The sequence below is a fragment of the Trachurus japonicus genome, chromosome 12 (assembly GCF_045865225.1).
Source record: "Trachurus japonicus isolate A0001 chromosome 12, Traja_1.0".
NCBI lineage: Eukaryota > Metazoa > Chordata > Actinopteri > Carangiformes > Carangidae > Trachurus > Trachurus japonicus.
The window spans coordinates 10,751,194-10,764,181 of record NC_140918.1 but is presented as its reverse complement, the minus strand read 5'-3'; the positions used below and the strand labels follow the sequence as shown (position 1 = coordinate 10,764,181).

At 42.5% G+C, this 12,988-nt stretch overlaps 1 protein-coding gene across 1 annotated transcript; it reads right to left on the bottom strand.

Annotated features, from left to right (window-relative positions):
- Nucleotides 1–37: 37 nt before the first annotated feature.
- On the bottom strand, nucleotides 38–11,888 carry LOC146977130 (3-hydroxy-3-methylglutaryl-coenzyme A reductase-like). Its single transcript, XM_085793115.1, has 20 exons — nucleotides 11,783–11,888; nucleotides 11,114–11,317; nucleotides 10,891–11,002; nucleotides 10,685–10,772; nucleotides 10,355–10,439; nucleotides 9,785–9,890; nucleotides 9,549–9,655; nucleotides 9,332–9,448; nucleotides 9,063–9,196; nucleotides 8,695–8,981; nucleotides 7,626–7,789; nucleotides 7,332–7,526; nucleotides 6,333–6,491; nucleotides 5,618–5,775; nucleotides 4,761–4,866; nucleotides 4,455–4,625; nucleotides 3,603–3,743; nucleotides 2,738–2,896; nucleotides 2,044–2,198; nucleotides 38–1,064 (listed from the first exon to the last, which is right to left on the bottom strand). Exons 2-20 carry the CDS (start codon nucleotides 11,273–11,275, stop codon nucleotides 1,016–1,018), a joined length of 2,655 nt encoding a protein of 884 aa, XP_085649241.1. The 5' UTR covers nucleotides 11,276–11,317; nucleotides 11,783–11,888; the 3' UTR covers nucleotides 38–1,015.
- Between the last annotated feature and the right edge of the window lie 1,100 nt (nucleotides 11,889–12,988).

Below are 12,988 nucleotides of genomic sequence, written 5' to 3'. Positions count from 1 at the left end.
ACAAAAAAACAAAAAACACAGCATTAACAGGGACCACTGTTGTTTATTTCTTTAAATAAAACATTCATGACAGTCTCTTAACAGCTCACAATTTGTTATTCTAACTAAAACATGCGATGGCTCAACTTCTCTAAGACATACTGAACTGTAAGGCCACTTCTTTAAACCTCTCCTCTTACTTCTGCCATGCCAATAAATTTAAATCTTGCACATGTTAAGTGTACCATTAAAGTGTATTAAATTAATTTAATATGGCTTTGGTTTTCCTGTCAGCCTTAAATAATAAAAAATAAAATTAAAAAAACAACCAACCTGCCTCTACAGTCTGATCACAAACTGACGGCAGCAGCCACAGCCACTCTACAGTATACACAGTATACAGTAGCACCTTCGCTCAGGAAAAGGTGGTGCGAGTGATATTCCTCCCTACAACACCGATAATAGTACGACATTCATACATTCAGAGGAGTTGGCATTTTTAAACTTAGACAAACGTTGAGCTTGTTGCAGTTAACGGGCGCCGTCTGGAACAAAAGCTTTTGGCAAGAACAAAACATGTTCGAACTTTCTGAAAAAAGGTCTTAACGGACCTCGTGCACAGGGTTGAATGTAGAAACTGTGTACAAGCGTGTGTCTGTGTGTGTGTTTTGGCTTCATGACTCTCGAGGCACAGGATACTGGTTCAAGACTTAGTGCAAGTGAATCCCGTCATGATTCCCAGTCGTCTGAAAGATCATCGCCAACAACAACAACACCAACAACACCAGTGGGTTTCTTCAATGCAGAACAATGGCACAAGTAAGTAATCGCAACATAACAACTTAACTCAAACTCAACCCAGGAAGTCGTTAAGCAGTCGGGCGGGCGGGCGACACACACAGAGAGCAAGCAGCACACGCCGGCTGTGGTCTTCAGCTTCTTCAGCGTGTGTTGGTCTGTTGTTCATCGGCATGTTAATAAGTCTTTAAAGGTTTGGACTCTTCCTCTTCCTTTCTCTCGGATGAACTTTCAGCATTCACGTCTCTGACTTCTGTGTAGGAGTTGCTGATAAGTTATTTTTAGACCTAGGAGCAGAGAACAGAACAAGTTTTAACTATGAAACACACGGTTTCTACACATTTGAAATGTCCAAATTCCATACTTTTTCCAGACTTCTCGGTAAAAAAAATTCAAATAATTTTTGATATTTAAGTAAATAGATGAGCATAATCAGGGTTTATACAGGAATCTTGAAGTTAATTTTAATACCTTTTTAAGACTTTTTCAAGACCTTCTCAATATTTTTTAATACCTCACCACAACTTCAAGCTGTAACCATTTACATCAGTGACACTTTTAACGTACTAACAGGTTTAGTTTGTGATAAAGACTAAAGACCACTAGATACAACAGAATTCAAAATAGGCTGGGATAATAAATCAAAGACAAATTTTATCAAAAAACAAAACAAAAAAACATTGCACCACTCAAAAAACAAAAACAACAATCTTCTTTTCTTTTTTATGTACCGGTTCATCTTTGGTTTTTAATAAAATGAATAAATTCACACACAATGTTTTTTAGGACTCAAACTCTTGGACAGCTAACTTACTTCAGAAAAAATACCTTCAAAATTTAAGATTTTATAAAGCCGTGAAAAGACTTTTTAATACTTTTTAAGGGTCTTAATTTTCCCAAAATTGATTTATCACCTTTTAATACTTTTCAAGACCCCGCGGATACCCTGATAATATAAAAAAAAGCATGCAATTTATCTTGTTTTCATTATTCTGAATGTGTATGCCATTATGCAAACAAATAATTTCCAGGAGATTGTAGCTAAGTACAATAGCACATACAAAATAGTTAACCCAAATTACTTCAGATAAGACCAAACCAAGATAAGATAAATAAAATAAATATATTTCAATACAATAGTTTCCATTTTCCAGACCTGGAAATTTTTTAAATCAAATTCCATACTTTTCCATACTTGCATAGGAACCCTGGAAACACTGACAAGAGACTGGAGAGAAGCAAGGGAGAGTTTTTTTAACATCTGACCTGTTGAAGGCCATGTGGCTCTTGACCAGGTGTCCGGCGGCCAGCGCGGCCATCAGGGAGAGCTCTCCTGCCAGGACGGTGCCGCAGACGACGCGGGCCAGCTGACGGGCGTTCTCACCGGGCTGGTTGGGACTGGTGCCCTGGACGCCGAGCATCTGAGGACGGACAGAGACGGACGCAGACATTTAATGTGATGAAAACAAAACACCCGACATCTGGACGGACGACCATGTACAGTACATGCTGATTGGCTCATGGGATTTCTTGGTTTCCCCTCATCAAACTCATCAAATACACAATCCAACAACTGCAAAATGCTGTCGCTGACAAGTTGTGACCTGCACATTCACCACGCTATGAGATAATAAGGGAACGTTATGAGACAAGAGTTGTTTTCGAGGTAAATTCATGCAAAACCGGTGTTGCGTGTTCCCATGGGGAGCAGTTTTTCAGCATCAGTCTCTGCATTTGCCTCGAAAACAACTCAGTCTCGTAACGTTCTGTCCTTATCTCACAGCGTGGTGAATGTGCAGGTCACAACTTGTCAGCGTTTTCGAGTTGTTGGATTGTGCATTTGATGAGTTTGATGTGAAGCTTCACTCATGAACTAACATGCCCCCCCAGAAAATTAAAATCTTTGTAGTTTGGATAAGCAAATAAATTAATAAAAAAAGAAGAGTGAAGAGTACGTTACCTGTAGACAGGCCTGCTGCGGCGGCAGGTTGGTGCCCCCTCCCACTGTGCCCAGCTCGATGGAGGGCATGGTGCAGCTGATGTACAGGTCCTCTCCGTCTGGCCCAGCCGGCTCCATCTGGGTGATGCAGTTGGAGCTGCCGATGGTCTGAGCAGGATCCTGAAACACAGCGAGGGAGGTGATGAACCGACCTGACCTGTGTTTCTGCCTGGCAGCATCAGCTACAACTTTATAGACACTGAGCTAAACTGGTTTTGAAATTATCCAGGGTTTCTGCAGGTACCAGCAAATCTAATTGAATGCTTTTTAATGCCATTTTTAATGCCATTTCAAACATTTTTAATGCATGTGACTGCAAATACTATACGTGTGCGTACATACATTTACCTATATACACATTCACAATTACCCAATTACTTGGTTCTGCATGTTTATCACACCAATAGGGGTGCACCGACTGCAATTTTCTGGCCAATCACCAATTTTTAAAAAGCCTGACCTGCCGATTCCGATTTTTACCGCTAGCAATAAGAAAAAGAAAAGTCAACAGTAGCCTGCCACCACCTAAAAATATAAATTTAGAAAATACTCCATTTCTTCACCCACGTTTAATTTTACTGTAGATTAACTGTATAATCCCCCTATTTTTCTGCTCTTTGTGCTCTATAGGGATGCAATGATATCAAAATCTCACTGTATGAATCAATCAATTTTTTTAATCAATTTTTTAATGCCTTTGAGAATCGAATTTAATTCCTTTTAATGCCATTTAAGGCCTTAATTTTAGCAAAATATATTTAATTACTTTTAATGCTTTTTAATGACCCACGGAAACCCTGTTATCAACCACACTGAATCCTCTCACCTGTCCACAGGCGATGTATATGGCAGCCACTATGTTGGCAGCGTGAGCGTTAAAGCCCCCTATGCTTCCAGCCATGGCTGAGCCCACCATGTTCTTGTTGACGTTGAGCTCCACCAGAGCGGCGGTACTGCTCTTCAACACCTGCAGCACACGTGACGTCACATTAAAGGGATAGTTCAACATTTTGGCAAATTGGCCCATTGCCATAATTGCTATAGTCATAGCAGTAGGTTCATTACCTTTAATTGTCGGTGTAAGCTATTTTCAGTACGGCGGAGCGCAGCAGCTGGCTGCTCAGAGCTACGCTATGGAGGCTAACGGAATTTCTTGGTTTGCAAAATCCCAAAATACGAAACGGAGCCGTTTTCGAGGTAAATACATACAAAACCGCTGATGCGCGTTGCGTTCAGGGACAGTTTTTCAGCAAGCAGTCTCCGTATTTACCCTGTATTTACCTCGAAAACGGCTCCGTTTTGTATCGTTCCGTCATTATCTCATAGCGTGGTGGTTGTGCAGGTCACAACTTGTCTACAAAAGTGCTGTGGAGTTTTGGGATGTTGAATTTGATGAGTTTAATGAGGGAAACCAAGAAATTCCGTTAGCCTCCATAGCGTAGCTCTGAGCAGCCAGCTGCTGCGCTCCGCCGTACTGAAAATAGCTTACACCTACAATTAAAGGTAACGAACCTACTGCTATGACTATAGCGATTATGGCAATGGGCCAATTTGCTAAAATGTTGAACTATCCCTTTAAAAACAGCAACCGACAGCAGCAAACTATCATTTATCATTCTTGCCAGTGGGCAGAAGAAGATTCGCCACCGTTTTGTTTTCAGTTTTTAGTTTTCTTTACCTCTCGCACCACCTTGGCAGGGACGGTGGCCTCGCACACGGCAGACTTGCCCCGGCCCAGAATCCAGTTAATGGCGGCCGACTTCTTGTCGGTGCAGTAGTTTCCGCTGAGCGACAGCACCTCGACGTCTGGGTACTGCTGCCGGAGTCTCTGCAGAGCCTGTTCAGTGCCCTGGGAAAAAAAACACAGCACACATACACACACACACACACACACACACACACAGGTCAGGATGTGAGGTCCTGGAGACACAACAAGTCGTTGTCGTGGAGCAGCGACTGCAGACAGACAGACAGACAGACAGACCTTGGAGAGCATGTTCATGCCCATGGCGTCTCCCGTCTGAGACTGGAAGCGGATGTACAGGTTCCTCCCGGCCAAGCCGACCAACAGCTTCTCCAGGCGAGCGAACCTGGCAGGAGCAGATAATCACATGTGATCTGTTTGTTCCTCAATAAAACAAGAGTACCTGGTGTCTGCAGGGAAGATGACAGGCAGGAAGTTGGTCGTGCTTCGTGTATATTATTCGTCGATCCATACTGAAAATCTGATCTGCCTGAAGTTTGCAACTGAACTCTGAAAACACTTGATCAGTCACACGACTTTTTCTCGTACTGATCTATCTCTTCGTATCCTCCGTCAGAGGTCTGATATTTAGTCCGGAGATTTTTTTTATTTTTATTAATCATTTACAGAATATCAAGACATATTAACAACAAAAATAGGGGTTCAAATTAAAACTAAATATATAAGGGGCGGAGTTTAGCTCAGTTGGTAGAGCGCCCGCCCCATGTGTTGAGGCTATAGTCCTCGCTGCAGGCGGCCCCGGTTCGAGTCCCGCGTCGGACGGCCCTATCCTGCATGTCATTCCCCCCATCTCTGCCTCCCATTTCCTGTCACACTCTCAACTGTCCTATCGAATAAAGGCATGAAAAGCCAAAAAATATATACTTTAAAAAACTAAATATATAATAATATATATATATATATAAAATAATATAATATAATGAATAAGATACACAAAAAGCCCAACTTCCGGTTGGGACTTCCAGTTGGATCTATGGCGGCGCCCGTGTCCGCCATCTTCCCTGCAGGCAGGTAAAACATATCATTCATTCTGTTTCTGGTTCTAATTTCGAGCTAGTCGCAGCGTTTCCTCTGACCTGCTGGTCTGGTCGAAGACCTCTTTGATCAGGCTGAAGCCCTCCGGGGTCTCCAGCCACACTTTGACCTCTGCGGCCCGGCACGCCGAGGGCAGCCGCACCACGGGGCCTCGGGTCATACCGTCGGCCAGGATCCTGCTGCTGCAGCCCCCACTCAGCTGGACAGGCAGGAAGTTAGATTAGTTTATTAGTTTAATTCATTGAAAAAAAGAAAGTGAAACAGTTCAATAAAAAATCCTGAATCCTGAATGAAAGGGAGCAGAAAAACGCAAACTTATGTTGTCTACCAGTTTTTTCAAGAAACAAATTAGATAATGTATGTATCAAAGGAAAAAAGAAGAAAACATAAATAAAGCCATCTACTCATCATCCTAGTAAATTCCTAGGTCTGAAACACATCGCCATGCAACTTTTTCTGCAACTATAAACATACCTAACCACATTTATATACTGTATAGACATACAATACTTATTTATACACATCAATCAATCAATCAAATCAAAATAAACTTTAATGTCCCCGGAGGGAAAATTGTCATGGACAATCAATGCTGTACATCCTGCATACAGATTATAAAACCATACATCATATCACATACTCACACACACAACCAACAGAGATCACTTACAGACAGTACGACCAAGTTCCTGGTTACATACACAGATATGTACACACAAACACAGTGAACCACAGCTAAGAGTGTTCGTCACTTACAGAAAGTGCTCTGCATCCTCTGTTAGTGCTGGCGACCAGACAGCCCTCTGTGGTTGCCATGGGGACGTAAAACTGCTTCTCGTCCAACAGGAGAGGACCAGCCACTCCCACTGGCACCGGCATGTACCCGATGACGTTCTCACAGCAAGTTCCCATCACCTACGAGACACAGTCAGAAATACAGGCTGAACACACACGAACAGAGAAGTTTTTTTTTAGGGGCCAATTGTTTTCCCCAATATTTTTCTTCTTCCTCTTCCTCTTCTTGCAAAATCCTACTTCTCATACATGAAAAATCACCAAACTTTGTACAAAGCTCCAGTCCCATGCCAGATTTACTCAACTCCAAGCACATGTCATGAATCTTCGTGGGGAAACTTTTGTACATTTAAACTCAGTACAAATTGTGATGTCCATCACTATTTATAAAAACTTAAATAAACATTTCTTGTCTGACAATTTTTGCTCAATTGACACCAAATCCACAAAGTCCACACCTCAATTTTTGATATTTGAAAAATTGAGCCTACTGTACAGTGCATGAAAACGTTTGACTGTAAGCATATACTGTAAACCAATTAAATAAACCAATTCTTTCTAAATACATTTTCAATCTTCCTGAAAAAAATTGACAGTATTTTGGAGTCGTGGTTGATGAAGTTTGGCAAATATCAGAATTTTATCTCAAAAACTTAATTTTTGAAAACATTTTGAATTCTGCTCTCATGGGAACAATTTGAGTCAATGTAAAAGTGGCATTTTTAAACATTAGATTTTCTCTTATGAAGCAAAACACTTATTGTTAAAAACAAATGACTAACAATTCCATGCTGTCAAGATGCATTATCAGATTTCTATCTTCATAACAGAATCTTTGACATGTCTCTTGTTGCTCAGCTAAATTTGTCCAAAATTGCCCAGCCCTGAACAACTTTAATTTTAATTTGAAAATAATTCTATAAATTTGACAACTCATTTTTACAAACATGCTTGAAATACCTTGGAGTAGTCATAGTCCTTGTAAGGCAGACAGGACAAGGCGGAGGGAGCAGGCAGTTTGGGTGATAACATGTCCCTCCTGATGGCCACGCCCCTCTCTGGCGTCTCAAGGGCCGACTCCAGCTTATAGTTGAGGATGTTACGCGAGTTCACCAGGTTTATCACCTCGGCGTCACTGAGGAAACGGGCGCCTCTCTGGAAAGCATCAAGGACAAACCAGTAGACTCATTAAACCTTCGGCCTTCGGTGCTTCGTGCTCGTGGAGGAGGATCTGTCTCTGCGCCGGCGGCTCACCTGAGGGTCTGAGAGGACGGCCAGACATTCCTCCTGCGAGCGCGGCGGCTCTGAGTCGGAGCTGCTCGGAGGAACTGAAGGCGTCGTCGGAGCAGGAGGTTCATCAAGACACGGAGCAGTGGGGACGTTTTCTACTGAGACGGCTGCAGCCTGACTCTCGTCGACTGTAGAGAAACCAGGACACACACGAGGTCATGTTAAGCAGCTACATCAGTGAGAAGAGACATTATTTAAGACTCAAGAGCTTTATCGTCGTTGTGCAGTCACTTGGATGACGAAATCATTAAAAGCAACTGCTGTAAGGTTCACTCAAAGGGAGTTAAATATATTAAAAGTAAAACAGCAACATATACACAAAAACAATACATACGAAATTCCTACAGGGTTTCCACTGCATGCATTTTTTCATGGCGGACGGCCATGACTAAATTATTGTCACCACTGCTTCAGTTTTGGGGCAGACGCACAATAATAATATACCAGTTACTATTACTTCGCACCCGTTTCCTCTACACAGTTACAGCTCTACTTGGCTCGGTTTAGGTGCTTTTCCACTTTTCATAGTTCCTCCTCAGCGCCGTCGGTGGGGTCATCATATCACGGTGGCTATGGCCGTGTCGTCTCGCTCTCTATTTTCGATCCTCTCGTCAGCTCACAACACAACAGTCATTTAACTCATGTGAAAGAATAACAACAGTCTCGGTACAGATCAGTGGGCACTGTTGCTGGTGTGTTCTTAAGATTAGCGGGTTTGATTCTCGTGTCGGACGTCGCACTCTAGTGCTAGTGTAAAAGCAAAAGAAGCAAGGGAAAAAAACTGAGTTGAGCAAGGAAAAGGGTCACAAATAAAAAAATCCCTCAAGTGTCTCAGTCCGCTGGGCTTATCAATAAACAACGGTGACGATATTATTGTAGCCCATAAGTTGTAAAAATCCTAGCAGAAACACTGCCCTATATTTAAATATTAAGTGTAGGAATAGATAAATTAAAAGAAAACAACAGAGAATACACAAACTACGATAAATATGAAATTGCACGCAAAGTTTGCAGAGGAAACTGTAACTCTCACCGTTGTCTCTGACCGCAGTGTCAGGTTCAGGGGACGGTCTCGGCTCGGGGACGGCCGCGGGGTTGGGGCTTGCCGTTGAGACATCATTCGTGGTCCTGTGGACTCTCTGGGCCGGGGGTTCCCTCCTGCAGCAGTTCTCCGACGCCCGGTGCTTCTGGGCCGGAGAGGAGCTCATGATCGGGGTCTTGATGGACAGGGAGGACTCTGTCTCCGTCTGCTCAAAGAGGACGTACTTCACCGCCAGGAGCAGGGCCAGACCGAGCGTTATCACCTGCTCCAGGTCCATGCTGACAGAGAGGAAGGGGTGGGTCAGCGGATCAGTTACTGCACAGGAACCAATGAGTTCCTCCTTTTGTTGTTGTTTTTACCTGGTGAGCTTCAGAGGCCACACGGTCCCGCCAGAGTCCAGTCTCTTGGCCACGGGTCCATCCACCGCTCTACTCTGACCTGGATTCTCAGCTGCCAGTCGAGTCTGAGCATGAACCAAGGCCAGACCCAGAGACTGAGGAGGAAGATATTATGAAATGTCACAGTTAGACCACGTGCCTCGAGCAGGCAGCTCGTCAACTGAGCTCCTGTCTTTCCAATATTCTGTCCACATGTGTCGTAACAGAGCGGGATTCAGTTTCTTTCTCACCATAATGATTTTCACCCTCTGCGTCACAGGGTTGGGTTTGTCCTCCTCTTCGGCAAGCACACGGGCAAAATGGCCCAGCTGCCAGATCGGACGACCCTCGCGATTTTCCCTGGACAGCTGTAAAGCAAAACGCACAGATGAACCGTCAGATGCAATAACTCATTTTGGCTTCCCGTCAAAGACTCTCTAGGACGATGGCACAGATCGTTCTTCTTACCTCCAGGACCAGAGAGACACATGCGGGGAAGAAGGTCATGAAGACAAAGTAATTGGCCAGGACAGACATGCAGCCAAAACAACACATGATCTCTAACTGAGGAACACCTGGACAGAAAACAACAGAGAAAACAAAAAACTTCTGCTCACTTTACCATTGTCATTACACAGAGTTTCATATTTGGAGCACAGCTGTCACTGCTTGCTAGAGGTGAACAAATATTGGCATTTCCTCACCTGACATGGTGCCAATCCCAATGACCAGACACTCAACTAAAGCATCCAGGGTGAAGGTTGGGCCCAGGATGGCCATGCCCTGGGAAATATTCTCCCTGACCTCCTCCTATAAACACGACACAGCACCAGTAGTTAGTTACACCCCGTCTTCTACAACCATATGAGTAAATTGATCTCAGTTCAGCTAGTTCACATATACAGGTGCATCTCAATTAATTAGAATATCGTGGAAAAGTTTATTCATGGAACTAATACAGTATATAGATCCATTACACACACAATGGAACATTTCATGTCTTTATTCATTTAATTTCTTTTCATTTTAATGATTATGGCTCACATGTAATAGAGACCTAAAAGTCAGTATCTCAAAAAATTGAATATTACAAAAGACCAATTTAAAAACGCATTTCTAATAAGGAAATGTTAGCCTTCTGAAAAGTATGTCCATCTATGCACTCAATACTTGGTTGGGGCTATTTGACTTTAACTACAGGAAATTGACTTTTCCATGGTATTCTAATTTATTGAGATGCACCTGGTTTTTGTATAAAGGGTGCGTGATGTTACCTGAGAATTTGAGCTGAGAGCAAATTTAGCCAGCGCACAGGCTTTGGACAGGTCGATGAGCAGGAGGAAGAACGGCAACGCTTCACTGGAGAGAAAACAGTTCAGGGAATGAAATTTTTCACCACAGCTTTGTTTACGCTATCAGAAAGTCGATGTGCATGGGCTATTGTAACTACAATACAAACACTACGATAATCTCACGAACTCTGAACCCAGATTATACCCAGTTATATTTCACTCTAAAATACACAGACTAAAATCTTGATTATAACAAATAATCAGTAACCTGTCTGCAGCAGAGCATGTTATCTAGCACATTAAAACACTTACTTGAGGCCGGTCAGCTCTTTCCCGAAGAAGTGGATGACCACTGTGCTGAAAACGAAGCTGGAAAACACTGTGAATAACCCTGCAATACCTGTTAGACGAGAAAAGACAGGAAGTTGGCAGGTTAAATTTACGCAGTGTGGCATTTTCATATCAGTGTCATTTATAGTTTATTGATGCACCTACTAACAACATCTCATAATACTGACCCAGTATATATTTGGACCCCAGTTGTCGCAGATTCTTGAACTGGAAATAGATGTAAACGATGGCCATGCAGCGTGTGACTGTTAAGATGATGATGTCACTGCTGTAGACTTTCTGCAATAAAGCATTCAAAGGGAGATTAATCTTATTAGCATGAAAACAACACACAACAGTTTCAGTGAGATGGCCTGACACGCCCACACCATTAACTCACTACTCACTCACCTCCTCGACTTTGGGGCACTCATTCCAGCTGCACATCTGGCTGCTACCTGTCAGGTTGTTCATGGACACCAGGCAGACAGTGAGAGCCAAGGTGCCCACTATTACTTCCCATGGGTGGGAGGCGACCAACAGGCCGTGGAGCCTGAACAGGCGTGCCAACATGATGTGAGGATGCTTTCCTGCTACCTAAGGTGACAGCCTTACCTGTAGTAGAGAAGGAAGAGAACATCAGCCTATCGTTTTACAGTCAAAGAGACAACAAGTAGCCCAGTTAAGTTGCAAGACGGTGTCACAAACGATGTTGGCAGAAACCGTGACTGTTGTATTTTAGGTGATAATGATGACAAAGCTAATGTAACTTACAGTCTGTATGTTTACCGTGCAGCTGTCAACACCATAATAGATCGTTTTTATAATGACTAATAACAACGAAACTGTAACTTTTAGCTCACAATGTACCAGCAGGCTCGGGCGCTCCCCTCTGGACTCATAACACAAATAATATCCTCGTTAAAAATATGAAATATGACGCTCGTAGCTTGCTGTTAGCATTAGCTACATTAGCCGTCACACCCGAACAAACCGTCGCCAAGGTCAGTTCGCCCCCCGGCGTTACGACGTTTTCACAGTAAAAAAGTCTCACAAACTTAAACAATTGAACTCACGTACTTCCAGAGGTAAGTTTCGCCGCGGTCAGAGATTATTTTCCATCATATTAGTCCCTCTCCTCTACAAATCGCTCAGTAGCAGCCTAGCTACTTCGGTCTGATGTAATTAAAAAAATCCAATATGGCGTCTGCGGAAATCCTGACGTCAGGTTTGCGTCAGACGTCGGGGGGCGTCGCGAGAGGTGATACAGAGGTGAAAGCTGTGGAAAGAAAAAAAAAAGCCCTTAGTTTTCACAACATTATGCTTTCAAAACAAATTTTGAAATGATTTGGATTGCTCATACACTGAAAAGTCAAAAGTTTGGGCACAAACTTCTTTATTTTATCTACTTTCTACATTGTAGATTCAAACTGAAGACATCAAAACTATGAAGGAACACATGGTAGTTATGTAGTAAACCAAAAAGTGTGAAACGAAGCAGAATATGTTTTATATTTTAGATTCTTTGATGTAGTCATATTTTGTTTTGATCTTAGCTTTTTGCACACTCTTGATTCTGTCATCAGCTTCATGAGGTCGTCACCTGGAATGATTTTCAGTCTTGATCGAGTTCCCAGAGGAGCTGAGCATTTGCTGGCTCAGTTGGGTAGCCTATAGGTCACACTTGGTTTTAATTTACACTTTTGTGTTTATAACATAACTCCATATGTGTTCCTTCATGGTTTTGATTCCTCCGGTATGAATCTACAATGTAGAAAGTGATTTTAAAAAAAATTTTTAAAAAAAAACGCTGAATGAGACAAGTGTCCAAACATTTGACTGGCAGTGTATTTGTTCATACAGTCTACAAGTCATTTATATATTATTCAATTACTAAACATTGTAATAGACATTTGAATTTGAGCACTAATGAGCTTTCCTGCTAGATGCACGTCATATGCAGTGATAATGAACCATAATAACATATGACGCACAATATTACATGAATAATTAATCCAAACGTTTTAAGTGCCTTCAACTTTTGCATATAGTAGCCTACTACTGTACCTTATTTCCCCTTCACAGGAACTTCCTTTGGACTCAGCATCCCAGAGTAGTCATCTTCAGACCACCTCAGCACTATACATGAAAGTAAAATGAATCACGTAAATGTTCATTCACTTATATATGATGTTATATATCTTGGGCCCAGCAGATTCTCCAAATGGAGAATGGCTGCAGGGGCCAATAAAGTGATCTGGTCTGAGATGTTGGTGGTATAGTGTG